This window comes from Salvelinus namaycush, chromosome 2, assembly GCF_016432855.1.
Source record: "Salvelinus namaycush isolate Seneca chromosome 2, SaNama_1.0, whole genome shotgun sequence".
NCBI classification, from domain to species: domain Eukaryota; kingdom Metazoa; phylum Chordata; class Actinopteri; order Salmoniformes; family Salmonidae; genus Salvelinus; species Salvelinus namaycush.
Window position 1 is genome coordinate 29,918,698 of NC_052308.1, and position 27,345 is coordinate 29,946,042.

The window sequence follows — 27,345 nt, forward strand, 5'->3', positions numbered from 1 at the left end:
CAATGGAACGCAGCGTGGTACACCACAAGTACATTCATTTCCAATGGAACGCAGCGTGGTACACCACAAGTACATTCATTTCCAATGGAACGCAGCGTGGTACACCACAAGTACATTCATTTCCAATGGAACGCAGCGTGGTACACCACAAGTACATTCATTTCCAATGGAACGCAGCGTGGTACACCACAAGTACATTCATTTCGGAACGCAGCCTTCTCTTGAATTACGCTTCGAACACACCGACTGCGTCATTGCGTTTCGATACACCAGAAGTACATTCATTTCCAATGGAACGCTGCATTTGCCTTGCAGCATTGCGTTGCAGAGGCAGTTGCAGTGCGTTCTGTGTGGTGCATACGTTCGATAAATCGAACGTATGCATCAAATTGTATGAGTGGACTTGACAGAAAGTAGCAAAATATGAATGTAGATTTTTTTTTTTGCACACATTCAGTAAAAATTTGGGATTACATAAAAACAGTTTGATTGCATAATTTCTTTACATTTTTTATTTATTTATTTGCCAAGTATATTATTTATTCGATGACATCCTCAAATTAATTGTGAGAGCCTATAATATAATTTCCCTCCAAAATGCAGTTTTGGAGCGAAATGCAATAATAAATAGTCAAGATAGGCAGAGTAGGCTCTTTCAACAATGAGACCAACCTTGAGGAAGGTGGTATGACTATTTCTTTCACACACACCTCATTGGCTAGGTTAGCTAGCTAACGCTAACTAGCCACATCTAGCACAAGCTCACTACTAAACTGACCTGGCAATCCTACTATCGTGGACACTTGTCTCCAAGCAGCATTTTTTGTGTTTATGTCCCTGTAGCTGTCAGCAGTTGTGTCAAAAAGACACGGTTTTGAGGATACTGCGAAAATGATTCTCTCCTCCATGTGTCCAACCGCATGCGACCATTTGCAAAAGGTACCTGCATCAGTATAGTTGCCTAGCTGCGCAAAATGTTATGCAGCAGTGACGCAATGACGCAGTCGGTGTGTTCGAAGCGTTAGCCATCAATATGCTCATAATGCATGCGTAAAATAATTGTGTAGAAATCTGCTTACATACCACTTATTTGAATCCGACAGTCACACTGTTTTAATTTCTATAGATGATATACTTAACATTCATCTTCTGCTACCATTTCTGTCAAGCCGTCTACGCATACAGTTTGACGCATATGTTCAATTGGAAATGAATGTACTTGTGGTGTACCGTAATGTGGTGTTAAATGGTGTGATTGAGGCTTAACGCTGCTGCATACCATTTTGAGCAGCTACACAACTACACTGAATGCAGTTATCTATCTATACACATGGGTTGCATGCGGTTGTTGGACCCATGGAGGAGATACGCTTCGATCACACCGACTTTAGTTCAACATTCACCTTATGCTACCATTTCTGTCAAGCCGTCTACGCATACAGTTTGACGCATACGTTAGATAAATTCAACGTATGCACCACACCGAATGAACTGCAACTGCCTCCGCAACGCTGCAAGGTAAACGCAGCATTTTTTGGGAAATGAATGTCATTCTGGTGTTCCAAAATGCTAAATGCAATGACACTGTCGGTGTGATCGAAGCTTTACCTCCATTCTGCTGCGATTTCAATTGGGCGCTCGTGGCATATCCCTCTCGCGTCCTTTTAATCCACGAGTCTTGACGGAAAAGCGCAGAGGCGAGGTGCAGGCACACAGCTGCTGGGATGAAGTATATAATCTATTGGAATTAAAACAGTGTGACTGCCGGATTCAAATAAATGGAATGTAAGTAGATTTTTACGCATGCATTATGAGCATATTAATGGCTATTTCAAGAGAAGGCCAATCTGATGAATAGAGTTGTTAAGGTAAGATTAATGTTTCATTGCGTCTTTTTCAATGTGTCCTTTTTATTAAAATGTTTTAACACGAGACCATCATGAAATGCGTACCTTTCAAAGCATTTATGCGTGTTATACACGATGTGGCTAAGGTTTATCTATCCTAATTATAGCTTTAATATCATAAGAGGCGTTGGCGACTATTACGAGCGCAATTGCAGCAATATTTTATTTGTAGTGAGGAAATATCCATTAAAGCCTAATAGACAAGCAGGCTAATCAGACCTGTATTTGTCTACAGTATGTGCAGTCACCGCCCAGTTAGCTGAGAGGCCTGTGAGAGAAAAGCTGAATCAAATCATATTATATCTCAATACTGGCCATTGACGTGCGTTGGCCTGAAATTGCTCCACATTATGATTAGATCTGAACGACACCATAAGTGCGTTTTTCCTCATTTGGGCTGTGGGTTGCGGCGTTGGAACAATATCGGAGCGCAAGGATAAGATGTTGTCGATGACTGAAGGTAAAATAAGCATCCCGTAATTTAGTAGGGAGGAACACAGATGGTGCTAGACATCGCGCCGGCATGGATACAGGTAGCCAACCCACCTTCCTACGTTTTTTTTCATCCCTTTTTGATTCTGTATAGCCCATTTACTTTTTTTCGGGTAGCCGTCCTGTTCTTGCGCTAGCCTATAAACTGTAAACGTGTTTTTAAGAACCTTGTAATATGGAGAGGATTCCCATGCTGATAATCATATTCTCAGTCAATATGCAGAGCACGTCTTCTGCATCAGTGATTTGAGACCATGTTTGCCTTGAAAATGGCTGCACAGGAGGCTGCTGAGGGGAGAACGGCTCATAATAATGCCCGGAACGGAGCAAATGGAAATCATGAGTTTGATGTATTTGATACCATTCGATACCATTAAGGTTGATACCATTAAGGTGCCACCAACCTCCTGTGAGAGGCCTACATTTCACTATAGCCAACACATCATACAGCATTACACCATAGGCCTACTATTAGCCTACTCTACATAAGACTGTTTGCAAGAAAGTTTGTGTCTCCTCTATAGCCACACCCTATTTTAAGCATACGTTCTAATAAATCACCATGCTTGCAAAATTAGCTAAACTAAGTAAATAATGTGCACCTGTTCTTCCTCTCCTCTCTCTTAAAAGCACACATAGGCCTACAACACTAGGCTATATACTCCAGCAGTCCAGTCCAGACATGGAGATGAACACTTCTGAGACACCTCATTTCCATCCCCAATAACCAGTAGAACTAGGCAGCTAAGCAAAGCAGAACAACCACTCCACCTCTGAGTAGGCATTATGCAAAACACACACACTGCTCTCAGGGGTTGTCCTTGCTGTCATGGTGAAAAGCATTGGTAATTGGATGTGTCTGTAAGTTAGAAAAATAATTAGCACCCAACCCAGGTGACGTGCATGAACCTTTAGGGCACTAAAACCTTTAACAGCCTTGAGTAAAATGTCCATCCCTTATGGAAACCAGGGTGATTTGGATAGGTTTACAAGCATTAGGTTATATGCAAAAAGAGTTGGAAAATCAAAATCTTGGACACTCCAATTAGAATAATATTATGTTTCGAAAGGCATGTTATATTTTGTATGATATGTATTCATTTTGGTATGTCGATCATTCATTTTGTATAATATGTCTATACATTATTATACATTAGACGTCTTAATTTCTGTAAAGTATTATTAAACCTCCATTTCAGTGCATGCTTTTTCATTGGGAAGATTTGAAATGTACAAAAAATTGGATTATTATCAGATAGAAGGGCCGGTAATGTTTTTATAAATTCCATGTTACCTGTAATATCAGTCTTAAATCTAGCAGAAAAGCATATATAGTCCTTAGTTGTGGGATTCTGAAATCTCCAACAGTCATTAAGATTAATATATTTAAGAAATTGTTTAAGTGCATTGGAAGCATTCACTCGTGATGAGCTATGAGAAGATCCAGATCTATCTATCTTAGAATCAATAATGACATTCATGTCAGTTTCAATAATAAGGGTATAATCCGGTAAATTGAGCAGGCTTCTGGTTATAGAAGGGAGAAAATCTTTGTCCTATGAGTTAGGAGCATAAATAGATACAATGTCACGCCCTGACCATAGAGAGCTTTTTATTCTCTATGTTGGTTAGGTCGGGGTTTGATTAAGGGTGGGTTATCTAGGTGAATTATATTTCTATGTTGGCCTGGTATGGTTCCCAATCAGAGGCAGCTGTTTATCGTTGTCTCTGATTGGGGATCATATTTAGGTAGCCATTTCCCCATTGTGCTTTGTGGGATTTTGTCTAGGTATAGTTGCCTGTGAGCACTATTTTGAGCTTCACGGTTCGTTTTATTGTTTTTTCCTTTGAGTTTTCTATTCCAAAATAAAGGATGGAAACATACCACGCTGCATCTTGGTCTACTTCTTATGACGAACGTGACAGAAGATCCTACCACAAACGGACCAAGCAGCGTGGCCAGGAGGAGCAGGTATCCTGGGTCTGGGAGGATATCCAGGAGGTAAAGACATCCTGGACTTGGGAGGAGATAATGGCAGGAGACGAAAGCCTTCCATGGAAGCAGACGCAAGCGGTGAAGGAAGGACAACGATGACACCAAGGTTCGCGGCCACGACGGAAGCCCGAGAGGCAGCCTCAAAACATTTTTGGGGGGGAGCACATGGAGTGGTCGGCGAAGCCGAGGGGCGTGTCTGAGAGCGAAGAGGAATATTGGGATAGACTGAGCGAGGAGAATTGTGAGATAGTTGAGGGGAGTGATGAGGTAGAGTGGATGGTTTGGTGTCTGGAGCAAGACAGTCGCCGTGAGGAGCGTGGGACCAGTCAGGCACCATGTTTTGCGGAGATACGCAATGTGTCTCCAGTGCGCATCCACAGCCCGGTGCGTTCTGTGCCAGCTCCTCGTACTTGCCGTGCGAAAGTGAGCATCAAGGCAGGACAGGTTGTGCCGGCTCAGCGCTCCTGGTCTCCAGTACGCCTCCTCGGTCCAGGATATCTTGCGCCGGCTCTACGCACTGTGTCGCCAGTGCGCCTTCACAGTCCAGTACGTCCTGTGCCTCCTCCCCCTACTCGCCTTGAGGTGCGTATCATCAGCCCGGTGCCACCTGTACCGGTCCCACGCATCATGCCTCCTGTGTGCCTCCACAGTCCAGTACGTCCTGTGCCTCCTCCCCACACTCGCCCTGAGGTGCGTGTCACCAGCCCGGTACCACCAGTGCCTGCCCAACGCAACAAGCTTCCGGCGACAGTTCCTAGTCCATAGCTTCCGGCAACGTTTCACAGTCCGGAACCTCCTACAACAGTCCGCGGTCCGGAGCCTCCAGCGACGGTCTGGGGTCCGGAGCCTCCAGCGTGGGTACTGGTGACGCGTCCACCGATGACGCGTCCACGAGCGAAGTGGGTACTTCGCCCCGCACAGGAGCCGCCCCCGACGGTAGATGCCCACCCGGACCCTCCCCTATTGAGTCAGGTTTTGCGGCCGGAGTCCGCACCTTTGGGGGGGTACTGTCACGCTCTGACCATAGAGCTTTTTATTCTCTGTTGGTTAGATCGGGGTGTGATTAAGGGTGGGTTATCTAGGTGAATTATATTTCTATGTTGGCCTGGTATGGTTCCCAATCAATGGCAGCTGTTTATCGTTGCCGCTGATTGGGGACCATATTTAGGTAGCCATTTCCCCATTGTGCTTTGTGGGATCTTGTCTAGGTATAGTTGCCTGTGAGCACTATTTTGAGCTTCACGGCTCGTTTGTTCGTTTTATTGTTTTTTTCCTTTGAGTTTTCTATTCCAAAATAAAGGATGGAAACTTACCACGCTGCATCTTAGTCTACTCCTTATGACGAACGTGACATACAAATGCTATTTTCCTTCCATACAGTGTGGAACATATGTAAGTAAATCTGTTTATCATTTCCACTTTTTTCAATTGTAAGGGGTAGAATGTGTTTATGTAGAATAAGCACCCCTTTTGATTTAGATATGAAGTAGGAATCAGTAGTATTTGCTTTGAAGTCTATGGACATCATCCTCCAAAAGATGTCTCTTCCAAAAGAGCAATGTCAACTTTATTCCTATGTAATAAGTCAAGACATTTCATTCGCTTATTTGGCTCATTAGAACCCCTCAGATTACAGGAAATTATCCCTAAATTAGCCATGATCCATCTGTGGTGATGTGAATACCAGTTTGATGGATAAAAGGGGAGAAAAGTAACTTATGATAGCTATAAAATGACTATTCAGTTACCAACTAAATAATTGTAAACCAGATATTCCAGAAAAAACAGCAAACATATCCACTATATATAAAATTACAAAACTCTTCAGATTGCCATTCCATCCCAATGACCCTGCAAAATGTATTACAACAATTGAAACAAAGAATCCCTCCCCTCCATGACAGGTTAGGACACAGTCCTTCCTCTCCACTCAATATTAGACCCGTGACTGAACACAGCGGTGTCTATCACTAAAACCCTCCCAATACCCCTGAATGTCTCATTCCATTTCCTAAATATATTGCATTAAGTGTTGTTTTGGGGTATCTGTACTTTACTATTTATATTTTTTACAACTTTTACTTTTACTTCACTACATTTCTAAAGAAAATAATGTACTTTTTACTCCATACATTTTACCTGACACCCAAAAGTACTCGTTACATTTTGAATGCTTAGCAGGACATAGAAAATGGTCCAATTCACGCACTTATCATGGTCATCTCTTCTGCCTCTGATCTGGTGGACTCACTAAACACAAATGTGTCTTTTGTAAATGATGTCTGAATGTGCTCCTGGCTAACTATACATTAAAAAAAAACTAAAATGGTGCCACCTGCTTTGCTTAATAGAAGGAATTTGAAATTATATATACTTTTAGTTTTACTTTTGATACATAGGTATATTTTAGCAATTACATTTACTTTTGATACTTAAGGATATTTAGAACCAAATACTTTTAGACTTTTACTCTAGTATTTTACTGGGTGACTTTTACTTGAGTAACTTTCTATTAAGGTATCTAAACTTTTACTCAAGTATGACAATTGGGTACTTTTTCCACCACTGAATAGTAGGCAACACCCTCATCTATTGCCTGCACTATCCATGGAGCTGTGTGATGACACGGCCAAGAACTGCGCCATTGTCACGCCCTGACCGTAGAGAGCTTTTTATGTCTCTATTTTGGTTTGGTCAGGGTGTGATTTGGGTGGGCATTCTATGTTCATTTTCTATGTTTTGTATTTCTTTGTTGTTTGGCCGGGTGTGGTTCTCAATCAGAGGCAGCTGTCTATCGTTGTCTCTGAGAACCATACTTAGGTAGCTTTTTCCCACATGGTTTTTGTGGGTAGTTGTTTTGTGTCGGCACCAGACAGAACTGTTTTCGTGTTCTATTTTTGGTTATTTTGTCTCAGTGTTCAGTTTTAATAAAAAAACATGAACACTTACTACGCTGCGCTTTGGTCCACACCTTCTTCAACAGATGACCGTTACAGCCATGCGTCGGGTTCAAACTGTTACGACTTGGTCTGCGTGCCGCTCCATAACTATTTAATTATCCCCCCCAAAATGTTTATTATCAACTGTTACTAATGATCCTCAGCAACAACCACATGGCTGTGACAGCATTTACAGAGGAAGCAAATTAAGGGAAACAAAACAATGTCATTAAATAAAAATGTAGGCTAAACCAACGGAAGGAAACTAACAGTAAATTGGCAGTTGAATATGTGTTGTTTTTAGTCCTACTGACGGTCGATACTGATAGTGGCTAATATTTAACATGATAGAAATAGGAGACAGAGAAAGTCGTGGTAGCCTATAACTAAGATATTCCAGACTGCCCATCCCTCTTAAGGATTGTACCCTTTTTTTCAATTTTCGCCAAAAAAGACATACCCAAATCTAACTGCCTGTAGCTTAGGACCTGAAGCAAGGATATGCATATTCTTGATACCATTTCAAAGGAAACACTTTAAAGTTTGTGGAAATATAACACATTAGATCTGGTAAAAGATAATACAAACAAAAAAACAATGTTTTTCAAAAAATGTTTTGTTCCATCATTGAAATACAAGAGAAAGGCCATACTTTCAGATAGGAATCTAGGTGTCATTTAGATGTTGTGTCTGTGTGTATGCAAAGTGTGTCTGCAAAGTTTCAGACTGATCCAGTGAAGAATTACGTTACTGCACAATATTCTGTGTCAAGTCTGCCAGGAGTTTGCCCAAATGTGCCGAATTGGTCAATTGATACATTTCAAGTACATATCTGTAGAGAACATACAAAAATGCTATGGTAATATATATTTTTTTAGTTTACACAATCCCAGGAATGTCATACGTGATGGCTCATTCGCTTATACACTAACTTTCAAACATCTAGATGGCAGGGCGGGGTGGGTGGGAAGCCAGTGACAGCAGTGGGATCAAAATGTAGAACCCAGTTCCTACAGTTGAACATAAAAATGTATTTTATCAAACAAAACTATGCTACATTTTATCTCTGGGACCCTCAGGATGACAAATCAGAGCAAGATTACTGGATGTAAGTATATTATTTACCTTCAGAGGTGAATGTATCAAACCAGTTGCCTAAGTTTTTTGTTGTTGTGCACTCTCCTCAAACAATAGCATGATATTTGTTCATTGTAATAGCTACTGTTAAATTGGACACTGCAGTTAGATTAACAAGAATTTAAGTTTTCGTCCCATGTAATACATATCTATGTCCCGGAAAGTTGGCTGTTGTATACAACGTCATTCCAGTCACATTAGCGCACGTTAGCAACAACTGTCCTGGTTTAGAGGTTAAAAGGCAGTAGATTTTAAATACTGCATAATGGCACAGCATTTCATAAACCTTACTGTTGGAAAGTTGATGGGTGACTTTTACAGTTTTCTGCCGTATGACTGGTTTCACATTTGTCTCCAGCGATTATAATGTAAAATAGATCTAAATAAAGTGTTATTAATATTTACAATTCTCTTGTGAAAACAGATGCCCTTATCAAAACAGATTACTTGTCACGCCCTGACCATAGAGAGCTGTTTATTCTCTATGTTGGTTGGGTCGGGGTGTGATTTAGGGTGGATTATCTAGGGGAATTGTATATCTATGTTGGCCTGATATAGTTCCCAATCAGAGGCAGCTGTTTATCGTTGTCTCTGATTGGGGGTCATATTTAGGTAGCCATTTCCCCATTGTATTTGTGGGATCTTGACTATGTTTGTGTGTAGTTGCTTTCTGCACTGCATGTAGCTTCACGTTTTTTGTTTTATTCGCTTTATTGTTTTTGTGCTTTAAGTTTTCTCTTCCAAATAAAAGGATGGAAACATACCACGCTGCATCTTGGTCCACTCCTTATAAGGATCGTGACATTACTAATTTACCTAGCTCTGATCAATAGCTCTTAACAAGTTGTAAATTACAGTGCATGGAGAATGGTGTTATTTCTATCGGGGGAAAAATTAAGTAGATACTTTTTCCACTTGGAACCGGTAGGTTGGTTAGACCTTATTCGTGGTTTCCTTGCACGTAAAGGTGGTGGCATTATTAGGGAATTCAGTCAAGGTCAGAAATCGGGTATCTGTTGACACACCTCCGCCACACCTTCATCTATTCGATCTCCACCCAAACGAATAGCGGGTGAATAGCATGCTATTCACATGCTTAAGTTCAAGGTCAGAATACGCATAGAGAAAAAAGGACATAAAAAGGGATTTACGTTCCATTTACGCACGCTTAACTTGGGTCGGAATCTGCCCCTAAGAGCGTTGTGCCAGTAACCGAAAAGTCGCTGGTTTGAATCCCCGAGCCGATTAGGTGAAAAATCTGTCTGTACCCTTCAGCAAGGCACTTAACCCTACATAAGTCGCTCTGGATGAGCGCATCTGCTAAATGACTAAAATGTAAGGGCCTTTTCCCTATAGTGATCTCTTCCTATTGACCACACTAAAGGCAGGTTGGGCATCCCTGCTCATTCCCTCAGGAACAATAAGAACCTGACAGCTGATGGAGCTCCCACATTGTTGGCTGTTCCATGTCATGATATCATCATGCACTTAGAAAAAAAGGAGATATCTAGAACCCAAAAGGGTTCTTCGGCTGGCCCCATAGGAGAACCCTTTGAAGAAACCTTTTTGGTTCCAGGTAGAACCCTTTTGCCTTCCATGTAGGACCCTTTCCACAAAGGGTTCTACATGGAACCCAAAATCAAAAAGGGTTCCAACTGGAACCAAAAAGGGTTCGCTTATGGGAACAGCCAAATAACTATTTTGGAACCCTTTTTTCTAAGAGTGTGGTGTAGAGAGGATTCAAGGTGCTGTCCCACCTCTCCCCAGAGGTAGACTTGGAGCAAGAAAAACTCAACTCCTCACTTGCGGTTTGGTGTTGTGATGTGATAGTGATCTATGTCCTTTCCCTACCCCCTCTACACACTCTCCCAACCCCCTGTGTACACACACTCTCGCTACCCCCTGTGTACACACACTCTCCCCCCTCTACACACTCTCACTACCCCCTGTGTACACACACTCTCGCTACCCCCTATGTACACACACTCTCCCCCTCTACACACGCTCGTGACCCCCTGTGTACACACACGCTCGTGACCCCCTGTGTACACACACGCTCGCGACCCCCTGTGTACACACACGCTCGCGACCCCCTGTGTACACACATGCTCGCTACCCCCTGTGTACACACACGCTCGCTACCCACTGTTTTCACTCTCCCTCACTTCTATACACACACTCCAACCAAATTAATCGGTACAGCTATAGTCTAAAGGGAAATCTGTGTGCTCTGTGATAATGATCACCGAAATGAATGACTGGCTGACTGCCTGGCTGGTTACTGTATATGACATCATTAGTTTCCTTTGGAAACATTGTTGTGGCTTTCCTAAAGTACACATTTTGATAGTGTCAATAAAATGCCCCTGACTTATTTCTCTACATTGAAAGTTAAAAACAGGTATGGACCCGTTTTTAATTTCATAGACTATATAACTTTTTTATCGTGCTTGGTGAAAAATGTATTTAAAAAAACAACAATCCTAAGCCTTATGCAAGGGGTCAGGATACTTCCTTTACAGCCCTTATGTAAATCATTTAGACCAATCAAGGTACCACAAAGTTGGATTATTTGCATGTCCTTTGTTTGGATGGATGTGCAAGGTACTCTTGCTTAAAGCCACACTTTGTAATGGTGTGCATATCATTAAAGAGTGGGTCACCAACAAAAACATAAACAATGAAGCAAAAGGCATTCCATTAAATTTTTACATGAAAATAGCACTTGATTTTTTTGAAGCAGTATGTAGCACTCAATGAATGACATTCTACATTAGAGCAACATGTTATCTGAACATGATTTAAAAGCTTTTTGTTATTTGATAAAGTACAATTTTTTTAGGATCCCAATTTGCCTCTGCAAAAGCATCAGCTACTCTTCCACATGAAATGTGAAATAACACAAAGTACAGAACATTATTAGTCAAGGACTGAAATGTGTGTGTGTGTGTGTGTGTGTGTGTATGTATGTATGTATGTATGTATGTATGTATGTATGTATGTATGTATGTATATATATATATATATATATATATATATATATATATAATGTAACGCTCGTCTTTAGGTGGAAGAGAGGAGGACCAAGGCGCAGCGTGGTGAATGTTCATGATGTTGAATTTTTATGAATTATCCAACTAAACAGAACACTGACAAAATACAAAACGACGTGAACAGACCTGAACTTGAGAACATAAAACATGAACAGGAACAAACGAACGAACGAAACGAAACAGTACCGTGTGGCGAACAAACACAGCAACAATCACCCACCAACAAACAGTGAGAACAGCCTACCTTAATATGGTTCTCAATCAGAGGAAACGTAAAACATCTGCCCCTGATTGAGAACCATATCAGGCTAATACAATGAACCCAACATAGAAACACATAACATAGAATGCCCACCCAGCTCACGTCCTGACCAACTAAAGAAGGCTAAACAAAGGAAATAAGGTCAGGAACGTGACAGTACCCCCCCCCCCCCCCCCCCCCCCCCAAGGTGCGGACTCCGGCCGCAAAACCTGAACCTATAGGGGAGGGTCTGGGTGGGCATCTGTCCACGGTGGCGGCTCTGGCTCTGGACGTGGCCCCGACCCCACCATAGTTAATCCCCGCTTCCGTGGCCTCCTCATAATGGTGACCCTCCAAATTAACCCCACTGGACCGAGGGGCAGCACCGGACTGAGGGGCAGCACCGGACTGAGTGACGGCTCTGGCAGGTCATGGCTGGCTGACGGCTCTGGCAGGTCAGGGCTGGCTGACGGCTCTGGCAGGTCAGGGCTGGCTGACGGCTCTGGCAGGTCAGGGCTGGCTGACGGCTCTGGCAGGTCAGGGCTGGCTGACGGCTCTGGCAGGTCAGGGCTGGCTGACGGCTCTGGCAGGTCAGGGCTGGCTGACGGCTCTGGCAGGTCAGGGCTGGCTGACGGCTCTGGCACGTCAGGGCTGGCTGACGGCTCTGGCGGCTCCTGGCTGGCGGGCGGCTCTGGCGGCTCCTGGCTGGCGGGCGGCTCTGGCGGCTCCTGTCTGGCGGGCGGCTCTGGCGGCTCCTGACTGGCGGGCGGCTCTGGCGGCTCCTGACTGGCGGACGGCTCTGGCGGCTCCTGACTGGCGGACGGCTCTGGCGGCTCCTGTCTGGCGGATGGCTCTGGCGGCTCCTGTCTGGCGGGCGGCTCTGGCGGCTCCTGTCTGGCGGGCGGCTCCTGACTGACGGACGGCTCTGGCGGCTCCTGACTGACGGACGGCTCTGGCGGCTCCTGACTGACGGACGGCTCTGGCGGCTCCTGACTGACGGACGGCTCTGGCGGCTCCTGACTGACGGACGGCTCTGGCGGCTCCTGACTGACGGACGGCTCTGAAGGCTCAGGACAGACGGGCGGCTCTGAAGGCTCAGGACAGACGGGCGGCTTTGAAGGCTCAGGACAGACGGGCGGCTCAGATGGCGCTGGGCAGACGGGCGGCGCAGGCGGTGCTGGGCAGACGGACATCTCAGACGGCGCTGGGCAGACGGGCAGTGCCGGCACTGGGCAGACGGCAGACTCAGGCCGGCTGAGGCGCACAGTAGGCCTGGTGCGTGGTGCCGGAAATGGTGGTACAAGGCTAAGGACACGCACCACAGGGCGAGTGCGTGGAGCAGCAACAGGGCGCACAGGGCTCTGGAGACGCACAGGAGGCTTGGTGCGTGGTGCCGGAACTGGTGGTACCGGGCTGGAGACACGCACCACAGGGCGAGTGCGTGGAGGAGGAACAGGGCTCTGGAGATGCACTGGAAGCCTGGTGCGTGGTGTTGGCACTGGTGGTACTGGGCTGGGGCGGGGAGGTGGCGCCGGATATACCGGACCGTGCAGGCGTACTGGCTCCCTTGAGCACCGAGCCTGCCCAACCTTACCTGGTTGAATGCTCCCCGTAGCCCGACCAGTGCGGGGAGGTGGAATAACCCGCACTGGGCTGTGTTGGCGAACCGGGAACACCATGCGTAAGGCTGGTGCCATGTATGCCTGCCCGAGGAGACGCACTGGAGACCAGACACGTTGAGCCGGCTTCATGGCACCTGGCTCAATGCTCAATCTAGCCCGGCCGATACGAGGAGCTGGAATGTACCGCACCGGGCTAAGCACACGTACAGGAGACACCGTGCGCTTTACCGCATAACACGGTGTCTGCCCGTACTTTCGCTCTCCACGGTAAGCTCGGGGAGTTGGCGCAGGTCTCCTACCTGACTTCGCCACACTCCCTTGTAGCCCCCCCCCCCCCCCCAAGACATTTTTGGGGCTGACTCTCAGGCTTCCAGCCTCGCTTCTGTGCTGCCGCCTCATACCACCGCCTCTCGGCTTTAGCTGCCTCCAGCTCTTCACGAGGGCGGCGATATTCTCCTGGTTGTGCCCAGGGTCCCTTTCCGTCCAGTATTTCTTCCCATGTCCATTCCTCCTTGCGCTGCTCCTGCTGCCGCTGCCTGTTACCACGCTGCTTGGTCCGGTTTTGGTGGGTGATTCTGTAACGCTCGTCTTTAGGTGGAAGAGAGGAGGACCAAGGCGCAGCGTGGTGAATGTTCATGATGTTGAATTTTAATGAATTATCCAACTAAACAGAACACTGACAAAATACAAAATAACAAAACGACGTGAACAGACCTGAACTTGAGAACATAAAACATGAACGCACGAACAGGAACAAACGAAACGAAACAGTACCGTGTGGTGAACAGACACAGCAACAATCACCCACCAACAAACAGTGAGAACAGCCTACCTTAATATGGTTCTCAATCAGAGGAAACGTAAAACACCTGCCCCTGATTGAGAACCATATCAGGCTAATACAATGAACCCAACATAGAAACACATAACATAGAATGCCCACCCAGCTCACGTCCTGACCAACTAAACAAGGCTAAACAAAGGAAATAAGGTCAGGAACGTGACAAATAATCAATACAATAATATGAGATCTGTATGTAAAACATTTACATTTGACATTTTAGTCATTTAGCTGACACTCTGACTTAGTTAGTGATTCATCTTAAGATGGCTAGGTGAGAACCACATATCACAGTCGAATATACAACATACAAACATTCCATTCCAGCTAAACAATGGATATGTATGAATTAAAAATTGGAGAATAGTAATATTTTACACACACACGAAGGTACCCATAGGCAATCATTTCTGGTGGAGAAAAACGTGAGGAATTGGTGGCTATATAATTTTAGCAATAAACTGTTCATATCTCATTATTAAAAATACTAAAATCTTCGTAACATAATTCACCGCCACAGAGACATGATAGTCTGACAGACGATTATGACATCCAAGCCTCATATGAGCCAATTCAATGAGGCTTGTATATTTCATCATCAGTCAGTGCTTCAGTCACAGCGACCCCTGAATTCACTGCACTGGTGTCAGAAGTGGGATATCGCTACAGTAGATGCATTCTTCAAAGGAAGTAGGTCAAGTAGCGACCTAAGTATGACCCAGAGGGATCTTTCATGTCTGTTTTTAAAACTGAGTCATTAGAATTGTTTGATTATCTGAACACTAGGAATTATCATAAAAAATATCACCAACCTGAAAAGTGTTATATCTCTCGGCTCCTGTGCCTCATTGTAGAGCCTTATCTTTCCCCCTGCTGTAGATGTTGCTCAGCATCTCTCCGCTGTTAACTGAATGGTATTGATGACGGTTGTGTTAACAGCTCTTTATCACTATGAAAGGCCATCATATCTGCTAAACATCCTTATCTTTGATGTACCTAAATGTTGCAGTTTCCTCCCATCTAAATCTATTGTTTTTATTTTCACCAATGTTAATATTGTTCACTGGGACATTTTTAATACAATGTCCTGAAAAGTTTCTTCCGTTATCCTGCTGAAAAAACCTAACTGATTTGTTATTGCTTTGCAGATGGGGAAAGTCCTTACCTGTTCATTATGGGATTTTGGGGAATGCCATGGCCTACAGGAGACATCTTCTCTCTGAGTGGATACAGGCAGTAGGGTATGATACCAGCTCTCTCTTTTACTGTAATGGGTGTATAACAAATACAAAATTGTTTAGAATGTTAAATCAGATGTCATGTGATACTCTCAGCTGCCATTTACTGTATCTGAAGATAACCAAATCATGGCAGCATTCAATTCATCCAGCAATTAGGCTAATCTTGTCACCTCAGATATGGTCACATACTGTTGGACTTCACCACCAAAGCAGGTGGTGACCGCAGCACGTTCCTGTTTGTCCTTGTGTGCTGTGCCAGTTTTTAGGATGCGTTCCCTGAGGAAGACAGTGTTGTTGGCCATTGTGGCATCAGTGGTGTTGGTGGTGGCCCTCCTCCATTCTTGGCCCACCCGAGCCTACACCACAGTGGATGTCCGCCAGAGACCAGGGCCTATAGTAGAGAGGCACCTGGAGGAGAGGCTCCCAGAACCGGACCAAAGATCTGCCAACATCCCCTATCGCCTGAAGGAGAGTGTTGCAGGGTCAGTTTGATATCGAAATAATTCCGATATTGTATTTCATTGTCATTTTCGTTGTCATTTAATTGATGGAGTCCTATTGTCCCTTTCATCTCTCTCCAGTCTGTTGGCACGTAACGGGTGCGTGTGTGAGGGTGAGAGTGGTGGGGTGAACCTGCCCTTTGCCCAGCTACTGTTCCCACGGGTGTCGGCACACCCCCTGCACACTGCTTTTGATGCCTCTGAGCTGGAGGAGATGAAAAGACGGAGGGCCAAGGAGTTCCAGGGCTTCCAGATGAGGTGAGAGCACAGGACTGTATACCAGCACAGAACTGAAAGGACATCCCATATATCATCTTAGTTATTCCTTACACTAGGGGAAGTTGCTGTGTCTGTCCTTTCATGTGATTCATTTCCAAGCTTGTACATTCTTAGGCTTAGGTTAAACTTGCTGTAGGTCTTTTGAAGGATATGATGTCAACATTACCCCATCTTTGAAACAAATAGCCTAATAGAGTTCATGAAGCTTCATTCTAGCTGTAATAGCTTTGAATAGTGATTATTAACCTGATGTGTATTTGTCCCCCTCCAGGTCTCAGACTCCTGTAGATATGCTCATTGTGGCCGAGGCCAACAATCCTCTGCAGTACCCAACACAGGGGGTGGAAGTACGGCCGCTCAAAACCATACTCATCCCAGGTCTGATTTATAACAGGGATTAGTTTAGTTTTACCTTGATATAAACGGGAAGGTCCCTTGATATTTAAAAACGTAATTGTCAAGGAAACCTGGTATAATATGGGAAGCACAGAAAGAGAAGTGTAGTTAGATGAAGCTACAAATTCAGGGAAAGACTGTCCTCTTACAACAATACATAAAACAAAAAAAACTCAAGCACAAGTAATCTCGATGCTTACAACAGTTTAATAGATCTTATTCACCAACGTATCGGTCTCCAATGACCTTCATCAGGGTATTCTTACAGGGAGGTAAAACTTCATAGTCTTTTAAAGAGACAGACAATAAGTGTTCCAACAATCTAACATGTACTATTATTACAACCGCTGACAACCTTTATTTCCACCATTACCATTATTACTACCTTGATAACCTGCTGCTCTGGAAGACTGTTTTAGAGCAGAGAATAGTGTTTTGTTGCACAACAGAGAAAATGTTTACTCCAGCTGACAGTTGATGCGGTGTATTTGGATTGGATGAACATCCAGCAGCTTAATCAAATATGCCAGTAAATATATGTCATATGTTTTCAGGACTTGCCTTACAAGACCTTCCCAGAGAGCTGTACACAGTAAGTAGACTGATAATATTTGGTTTGAGTTATTATTTCCAGTACTATTTCATCTGTCTGGTCTTTGTCAAGTAAAAAACGCCATATTTCCTTATTGCTTTATCTTTGTTCCCTGTCTCCCTCTTAATTATTTTCTTTCTTAGGTCAACTTCACCTCCACCCTGGGAGCGTTAAATGTGGCAGCGGAGGTTGAGGGGGTAAAGGTCAAAGGTGACGGGGAGATGCACATGACCCTGATGAGCAGCCTGCTGCCCAACCTGAACCGGCAGTTACAGTTTGTCTCCTACACCAACACACTATTCCACCCTAGTACAGCAGACACAGGTGAGGCCAGACACACCTGACTTTCTGATGTACTACTACTTTCTGGGTTGTGTCCATTAACAAAGATCTACACCAAATACTGTCTGTAATATATTTGTGGTAATGAGGTTGAAAATACTCTCGCTATGTCTTTCAGTGCAGTTTGAGACCGAGGGACACCAAGCCATGTTCACCATCAAGATCCGCCATCGTGTAACTCCAAAACTCTACAACACAGGACCCAAAGGGGGTATGTGGAAAAATACAACTGTCGACTGCATCTCACAATAGCACAACACTTACTAAAAAATAACCAAAATCACATCGGAGATCAACGTGTAATGTCAAAGACCCTAACTTTGTCTCTCTCTGTTCCCAATCTAGAATACAACATCAGTGCCCTTGTTACGATAGCAACCAAAACTTTCCTGCGCTATGACAAGCTCCAAGATCTCATCGACAGCGTGCGACGATACTATCCCACTGTCACCATAGTAATAGCTGATGACAGTGAAAACCCCAAGACTGTCTCTGGCCCCTACATCGAACATTACATCATGCCATTTGGAAAGGTATTTTTTTTAAACACTGCTTCCTCTTTTTAATGTATAGGAACCAGTGTACCTGTCACGTATTGTTTTTGTCTAGCAATAACATTGTTTGCTTAAATAGTACTTGACTAAGATTTCCTTAGTTGTTCTATCGCTGCTTTGGCTTCCTCTGTCCCACATCCTGTTCTCTGCCACAACAACTAGGGCTGGTTTGCAGGACGGAACCTAGCTGTTTCCCAGGTGACCACTAAATATCTGCTGTGGGTGGATGATGACTTCATCTTCACGGCCAACACCAAGCTGGAGAAACTAGTGGACGTACTGGAGAAGACCACCCTGGATCTGGTGAGGGGCACAGGCCGTGCCATACTGTATTGCTGACCTGGGTTCAAATACTATTTTAAATATTTTAAATACTTTGAGCTTTTGTGTTAGCCTGCCTGAAGAGAGAAGGATTTGCCATTTTGAGACTTTTCAATTGGTTCCATTGCAACAGGTAAGCTCAATTAAGCACAGGTGAAATAATTTCAAATAGTGTTTGAACCCAGGTGTGTTGTATTGCTGCTAGGGATTTTAATATAGCATGGGACTGTTCACTCCCATCCTCCTTTGATGAGTTTTTTGGTGGTGACATAATTTGCTGACCCTTATGTAAAAAACACAAGAATTTCACATGAACACATGATCTTGTGTGATCTCATTTGATCCCGTAACAACATGTGAAGTAACATGTGATAACATTAAACTACAGTCGTGGCAAAAAGTTTTGAGAATGACACAAATATAAATTTTCAGTCTGCTGCCTCAGTGTCTTTAGATATATTTGTCAGATGTTACTATGGAATACTGAAGTTTAATTACAAGCATTTTATAAGTGTCAAAGGCTTTTATTGACAATCACATGAAGATGCAAAGAGTCAATATTTGCAGTGTTGACCCTTCTTTTTCAAGACCTCTGCAATCTGCCCTGGCATGCTGTCAATTAACTGACTGATGGCAACTCATTCTTGCATAATCAATGATTGGAGTTTGTCAGAATTTGTGGGTTTTTGTTTGTTCACCCGTCTCTTGAGGATTGACTACAAGGTCTCAATGGGATTAAGGTCTGGGGAGATTCCTGGTCATGGACCAAAAATATATCGATGTTTTGTTCCCCGAGAGGGACTTTGCAATTCATCTGATCACTCTTCATAACATTCTGGAGTATATGCAAATTGCCATCATACAAACTGAGGCAGCAGACTTTGAAAATTAATATTTGTGTCATTCTCAAAACTTTTGGCCACGACTGTACACATGACAACATGTCAACAATCTCATGTGAAATAAATGTGACAACATGGGGAGGCAAAATTTCAAAATGTGATACCATGACACTGTATTTTGACAACTAAATGAAGGTGTTAATGTGAAAGGACAGTATGATGCTGTATGTTGATTACTTGGGACTCAACCTCACTTGGGATTTGAACTCACAACCTCTTGTTTGCTAGCTACCTGAAGTTCTTGCTGCGCCACCAATTATATACCTATTTTTTCACCTTTATTTAACCAGGTAGGCAAGTTGAAAACAAGTTCTCATTTACAATTGCGACCTGGCCAAGATAAAGCAAAGCAGTTCGACACATACAACAGCACAGAGTTACACATGGAGTAAAACAAACATACAGTCAATAATACAGTAGAAAAATAAGTCTATATACAATGTGAGCAAATGAGGTGAGATAAGGGAAGTAAAGGCAAAAAAAAGGCCATGGTGGCGAAGTAAATACAATATAGCAAGTAAAACACTGGAATGGTAGATTTGTAGTGGAAGAATGTGCAAAGTAGAGATAGAAATAATGGGGTGCAAAGGAGCAAAATAAATAAATAAATACAGTAGGGGGAGAGGTAATTGTTTGGGCTAAATTATAGATGGGCTATGTATTATGTGGATATAATGGAAAGTATTCAGACCCCTTGAATTTTTCCACATAAAATGTATTAAATAAATAAAAAATCCTCAGCAAAGGAGAGATCCTTGATGAAAACCTGCTCCAGAGTGCTCAGGACCTCAGACTGGGGTGAAGGTTCACCTTCCAACCGGACAACGACCCTAAGCACACATCCAAGACAACATAGGAGTGGCTTCGGGACAAGTCTCTGAATGTCCTCTATTGGCCCAGCCAGAGCCAGGACTTGAACCCGATCGAATTTCTCTGGAGAGACGTGAAAATAGCTGAAAATAGCTGTGCAGCAATGCTCCCCATCCAAACTCCCCAAATACAGGTGTGCCAAGCGTCATACCAAAGAAGACTCGATGCTGTAATCACTGCCAAAGGCACTTCAACAAAGTACTGAGTAAAGAGTCTGAATACTTATGTAAATGTGATATTTCTGTTTTTTTATTTGTAATAAATTTGCTAAAATCTAAAAAAAAATATATTTTTGCTTTGACATTATGGGGTATTGTGTGTAGATTGATTAGGGGGGGAAAAAACTATTTAATCAATTTTAGAAATAAGGCTGTATAAGGCTTTTCCACAAAATGTGGAAAAAGTCAAGGGGTCTGAATAGTTTCCGAAGGCACTGTATATTTATTGCTAGAATACACTTCTGCACTTTTCCCAAAGTTGCAGTAAAAACAAAGTAAATGTATACGAAAACATGGTGTTATTTATATAAAATGATAGTATGCTGCTGTATTCTGATTCCATTTACTGTAAAGTATTGTATAATTTTGTACCGTGACCACAACTGGGACTTGTCATGTTACAGTGCAGCTACACTGCCAGATCTGTCAGCATGAAAGAGTTATAGGCCACAGACTTATTGGCAAGAATGCATTTCTGCACTTTGCTTAAAGCCTCCCAGAATCAAGTAAATAATTGTCCAATTATCACAGCCAACGTAACAGTAACGTAAAACTAGCAGTGCTCAAGGACACTTTACATTGTAGAGCATACATTCATTCTTTGGGGATTAAACATATTGGGTGGGAGTGCATCAATGTTTCTGCAGTGCCACCAGGTTCATGCATGTTATGGTTAGAGTACACTAGTGTCTTCTGAGATACAAAAAGGTCAGAGATACACTTCACAGGTACACATGTACAGTTCGATACCTTGTAGGTATAATGGGAATTTTTTTGACCTAATATTCTGAATATAAAGTACGATCATCACTGCGCTTTAAATTATAGGTGGGGGTAATGTACTGGAGGGGTGCATTAGAATATTTTTCGGGCATGGTCAAATATATGCGTTTGTGCGAACTGTCAGTTTATTCTCAGTTCTGACTATTGTCTCATCATTGATTACATGTATTTATTTCCTCAATTTGAGGGTTTCCTGTCTAGCTGTATTATGTTGGTGGTCCATATTAGTCTGCATTTAAAGTTATACCTGAATCACTATGATAAATAATACTTTTTCTTGAGTTTATTATTAACAAAGCTGAGATGTACTTTATAGTCCAAACGGTAGGAATATAGGTGAAATCAGTTACTGACACCGACGTGGTGGTGTAACAGGATGACCGGCATACTGTTAACCAAGAGGTTGTGAGTTCAAATCCCGAATAAGGACATGTTGAATAATAATTACTGTATAAAATGAACACACACAATGTAGTTGTGTGTTAAAATCACTGTGTGTATCATAATGAAAATTTGAATCCACAAGTGAATCTTCATGTGAAGTGTTCCAAAAACTGGAGAGGAAGAAAATCCCATGCTACAGAAGGCTATATCAGTCTGCTAATACAGTACTAGTAAAGGCCCAGTGTACTACTTCTAGGGAAGAAAAATTACTTTTTTTTAAAAAATGATTTTTCAGGGGGTGCTGCAGCACCTTTGGCACCCCTATTTCCCGTGGCTATGAGTGATCAAAATAGTTATACTCTTTTTTTTTTTTTTTAGTTAGTGGTGTCTTTAAATATTTTACAAAGACATAATTCAACACTTTCTGTGCAACAGTCAAGGCCAGTTCAGAAGGATTCTCTGGACTCACTGGGAGCTACTCTGCAGAGCCAAAAACAGCTCTTAATCGATTCAGCACATTCCGTCTTGGGTACAATGAGGGAACACAATCAGCACTCCAGTCGTTTGCCAGACAGACACAACTTACATCATGAGTTCAATTAACGTTTTAAAATTATTTGCATTTACAGTACATCGTGAAAAGAGTATTGAAATAAACTCCTACAGTAGCTGTCTTGTGAAGATGACAAATGAGGAAAATGAGGAAGCAGCGTTCCCCTCTGATGTTGATGACCTAACTAGCCACATCCTGTCTCTCGAAACACAGTAGCTTTGCCTTTTAAAAGCTACAAGCGAGATAAGATTGAATCCCGGCCTTGTTCTCTAGTTACAAAAGAAAACAAACTCAGACACAGGCACTAGCCACTTTAATAATCTCTCTGTTTCTTGCATTACTCATCTCATATGTGTAAACTGTACTCTATACTATTCTACGGTATCTTAGTCACCTTTAATTGTTTGTAAATATTGAATCACCCATCTCATATGTGTATATTGTACTCTATACTATGCCACTGTATCTTAGTCCGATGACGCTCTGACATATATGTGTGTGTATATATATATATATATTCTTAATCCATTCCTTACTTAGTTACGTGTATTTTGGGTATATGTTGGGAAACTGTTAGATATTACTGCACTGTTGGAACTAGAAGCACAAGCATTTTGCTACACAGGCATATAACATCTGCTAAACACGTGTATGTGACCAATAACATTTGATTTGATTTGAGATGCAAGCAATTTTGACAACACACTCTCCATCTCCCTCTATTCTTCACTGATGTATACAGGCATATTCTTGCTTTGTAGCACATGCACACCACAGCAATATTATGCATGCACAAAAGTATAAAGTAAACACAAAAGCCCAAAAATCGGACACCCACTTAAGGCTGAATGAAGGGGGTTTTGTTTGGAGCCCGAATCCAACTCCGAGACCTTACTATGGGCTGGGGGAATAGAATAGACCTCTTGTGTGCCATAGACTGGGACTCCAGCTCTTAAGAGGGAAGTCTATGGGTTACACATGTCAGCAGCTGGTCTGGTGTACACTTTTAATGAGTTCTTTCTTCGGCCCACAAAAGCACAGCCAGAAAAACAGAGGCAGATATTTCTCAGTTTTCTGGTTCTTATTTTAATTTTGTTTGTTTATTGTGTCCTTTGGAATGAAGTGATCCAACGGGTCCAAAGGTTTCCATCGGTTTCCTTGTATATCAAATCACTACAGCATGCACTCAATATCAATTTCAGACAATTGGAAGTATCAATAATGTTTGTTTATGCATTGTACACACTACACAGTATTTGTGAAAATCTGGTGTGTGTGTCAGGATCAGTTAATGCATTGTGTGTGTGTGTGTGTGTGTGTGTGTGTGTGTGTGTGTTAGGTGGGTGGTGCAGTGCGGGAGGCTACAGGCTACACTGCCACCTACAGGCAGACCATCTCCATTGAGCCAGGGGAGGAGGAGGAGGGCGACTGCCTGCACATGCGGAGGGCCTTCCACCACATCATACAGGGCTTCCCAAACTGTGTGGTCACTGACGGGGTCATCAACTTCTTCTTGGCCCGCACAGACAAGGTCCAGCAGGTGGGCTTCGACCCCCGCCTGGCCAGAGTGGCCCACCTGGGTGAGTATGGCCCCAGAGCACAGCACCACACAGGGTGTACCTGTCCATAACATCAGCTGCACCTGTGGTTAAATTGAGCTACCTGGAGCTGGGCTCCTGCACCTTATTGGTCCAAAGAGGAGTAGGATAGAAAGCAGGACAAAAGTACTAACCCCAGCCCTAATCCTAGCTTCATGTCTACGACCTGGTTCAACCCTAGCCATAACCTTAACACTAATCCTGACATAACCCTAACCTTGTGTTCAAAACTGGTTCAACCCTCATCCTAACCCCTCCAAATAGTGCTCCTCCACCTCTGAATTCCCAATTTAACCCCTGAGCTGCACCATCTACATTTGGAAGAAGGTCATATAAGTAACAGTACTTCAAAACCAAATGGAAGAGAACATTTGGATACTTGGGCACAAAACCACAAAACCCCTTTTTGCAGTCTTAATAGTCATTAACAGTTATCCAAAAGGTTGAGGAGGGAACAAGATTGCTTCTTCTCATGTTGGTGAGTTGCATTTGTTCATATAAATTGTGTGATACCTGAAGTGCCCTCAGCATAAAAACAAACCTCTTTCCTTTTGCTCTGACCCATTGGTTCTTTTCACAGAGTTTTTCATCGATGGCCTTGGCTCGCTTCACGTGGGATCCTGTGATGATGTCATCGTCAATCACGCCACCAAGATCAAGCTTCCCTGGGTCAGCCAATCAGAGAGTGACAAGACTTACGCCAAGTTCCGCTACCCACCAGCCTCCTCGGACGCCACACACACCAAAAACGGCCTCCTCTATTTTAAGAACCACTTCCAGTGTTTGACTCACAATTAAATGTCATGTTTTTTACCTGTAGCTTCTCCTCTCGTTCAAGATTCCTGCTCTTCCTGAGTTGCCAAAGAAGCCCTCGCCCGATGTGTCCCATCAGATAAGATTTTAGACAACCACATTACATGCTTCCCCTTAAAAACAGCCTTGCTTGTTTCACTCTAGAGGGATTGTCATCCAAACAGAGCAAAGCTGTCATTTCTCTTAACTTTGCTCTTCACTTGTGTACTCTTGATTATAAACTCAAGGTAGAGAGAATTTTAAGGCATTTACAGTGCATTTGGAAAGTATTCAGCCCCTTTGACATTTTCCATATTTTGTTACGTTACAGCCGTATTCTAAAATGTATTAAATTGTTTTTCCCCCCTCATCAATCTACTCACAAAACCCCATATTGGGGCGGCAGGTAGCCTAGTGGTTAGAGCGTTGGGCCAGTAACCAAAAGGTTGCTAGATTGAATTCCCGAGCTGACAAGGTAAAAATCTGTCGTTCTGAACAAGGCAGTTAACCCACTGTTCCTAGGCCATCATTGTAAATAAGATTTTGTTTTTAACTGACTTGCCTAGTAAAATAAATATTGACATAGCAAAAACAGGTTTTTAGAAATGTTTGCAAATGTATTAAAAATACAAAACTGAAATATGACATTTACATATGTATTCAGACCCTTTACTCAGTACTTTGTTGAAGTACCTTTGGCAGCAATTACAGCCTCTAGTCTTCTTGGGTATGCTACAAGCTTGGCACACCTGTATTTGAGTTTCTCCCATTCTTCTCTGCAGATCCTCTCAAGCTCTGTCAGGCTGGATGGGGAGTGTCGCCTCACAGCTATTTTCAGGTCTCTCCAAAGATGTTCGATCGGGTTCAAGTCCGGGCTCTGGCGGGGCCCCTCAAGGACATTCAGAGACTTGTCCCGAAGCCACTCCTGAGTTGTTTTGGCAGTGTGCTTAGGGTTGTTGTCTTGTTGGAAGGTGAAACTTCGACCCAGTCTAAGGTCCTGAGCGCTCTGGAGCAGGTTTTCATCAAGGATCTCTATTGTACTTTGCTCTGTTCATTTTTCCCTCGATCCTGACTAGTCTCCCAGTCCCTGCTGCTGAAAAACATCCCCACAGCATGATGCTGCCACCACCATCCTTCACCGTAGGAATGGTGCCAGGTGTCCTCCAGACGTCACGCTTGGCATTCAGGCCAGAGTTCAATCTTGGTTTCATCAGACCAGAGAATCTTATCTATTCCTTTAGGTGCCTTTTGGCAAACTCCAAGCGAGCTGTCATGTGCCTTTTACTGAAGCGTGGCTTCCGTTTGGCCATAAAGGCCTGACTGGTGGAGTGCTGCAGAGATGGTTGTCCTTCTAGAAGGTTCTCCCATCTCCAAAGAGGAAATCTGGAGCTCTAACAAAGTGACCATCTGGTTCTTGGTCACCTCTCTGACCAAGGCCCTTCTCCCCCTAATTGCTCAGTTAGGCCGGGCAGCCAGCTCTAGGAAGATTCTTGGTGGTTCCAAGCTTCTTCCATTTAAGAATGATGGATCCCACTGTGTTCTTGGGGACCTTCAATGGTGCATAAATTTAGTACCCTTCCCAGATCTGTGCCTCGACCCCATCCTGTCTCGGAGCTCTATGGACAATTCCTACAACCTCATGGCTTGGTTTTTGCTCTGACATGCACTGTCAACTGTGGGAACTTATATAGACAGGTGTGTGCCTTTCCAAATCATGTCCAATCAATTGAATTTAATCAATGGAAACAGGATGCACCTGTGCTCAATTTGAGTCTCATAGCAAAGGTTCTGAATACTCATGTAAATAAGGTATTTCTGTTTTGTTTTTTTATATATAAATTTGCAAACATTTCTGAACCTGTTTTCGCTTTGTCATTATGGGGTAATGTGTGTAGATTGAGGGGAAAAACTAATTTAATACATTTTAGAATAAGGCTGTAACGTAACAAGATGTGGAAAACGTCAAGGGGTCTGAATAGTTCCCGAATGCAGTGTATGTGCGTTTTGTGCCTCAAATCTTATCTGACGCCTTGCCACTGAGTCCTTTTGTTAAAGAGACAGAGAACAAAAAGATGCTGAATTCCTATCGATGGCACAATTGGTTGACTTTTAGGAAAAGGAAGAAGTAGCATTAGCCGCTTGCTAAGAGATCAGAGATGTGTGTAGTCTGTCATTCCCTTTGTACTATACAGTTTGAGCTGGATTGAGCTCTATGGGTCAGCCAAATGGGGACTTAGGATACTGAGGATGAGATTGACAGTCAGCAGAGAGGACACTTCTTAGCATGTGAGAATCTCTCAGACACAGCACATGGAAGATGAACACATTCAAGACTCTAAATGTGTGGTTAATTCACCCTGGTTGGTTGTGCCAAAGGGTTTCCAGGTGGTTTGAGGTTGAATTATATATTTTGTTTGATTTGTTTTCCTGCCCTTTACCAGTGGTGTAAAGTACTTAAGTAAAAAATACTTTAAAGTACTACTTAAGTAGTTTTTGGGGGGTATTTGTACCTTACTATTTATATTTTTGACAACTTTTACTTTTACTTCACTACATTCCTAAGGAAAATAATTATGTACTTTTCACTCCATACATTTTCCCTGACAACCAAAAGTACTTGCATTTTAATGCTTAGCAGTACAGGAAAATGGTCCAATTCACACATTAATCAAGAGAACATCCCTGGTCATCCCTGCTGCCTCTTATCTGGAGGACTCATGAATCACAAATGCTTCATTTGTAAATTATGTCTGAGTGTTGGAGTGTGCTTCTGGCTATCCGTTAAAAAAAAA

The 27,345-nt window shown here is 43.1% G+C and overlaps 1 protein-coding gene across 2 annotated transcripts; it reads left to right on the top strand.

Moving 5' to 3' along the window:
• Positions 1–1,541: 1,541 nt before the first annotated feature.
• On the top strand, positions 1,542–24,580 carry LOC120061253 (beta-1,4 N-acetylgalactosaminyltransferase 1-like). Of its 2 annotated transcripts, none has more exons than XM_039010932.1 (12): positions 1,542–1,785; positions 15,377–15,469; positions 15,729–15,951; positions 16,051–16,227; positions 16,520–16,626; positions 17,199–17,236; positions 17,380–17,560; positions 17,697–17,789; positions 17,924–18,111; positions 18,295–18,435; positions 23,503–23,743; positions 24,342–24,580. In XM_039010932.1, exons 3-12 carry the CDS (start codon positions 15,737–15,739, stop codon positions 24,557–24,559), a joined length of 1,599 nt encoding a protein of 532 aa, XP_038866860.1. In that variant the 5' UTR covers positions 1,542–1,785; positions 15,377–15,469; positions 15,729–15,736; the 3' UTR covers positions 24,560–24,580. The 2 variants fall into 2 exon arrangements, with proteins under 2 accessions (XP_038866860.1, XP_038866871.1); XM_039010943.1 differs by having other exon boundaries at positions 1,779–1,868.
• The last annotated feature ends 2,765 nt before the right edge of the window (positions 24,581–27,345 follow it).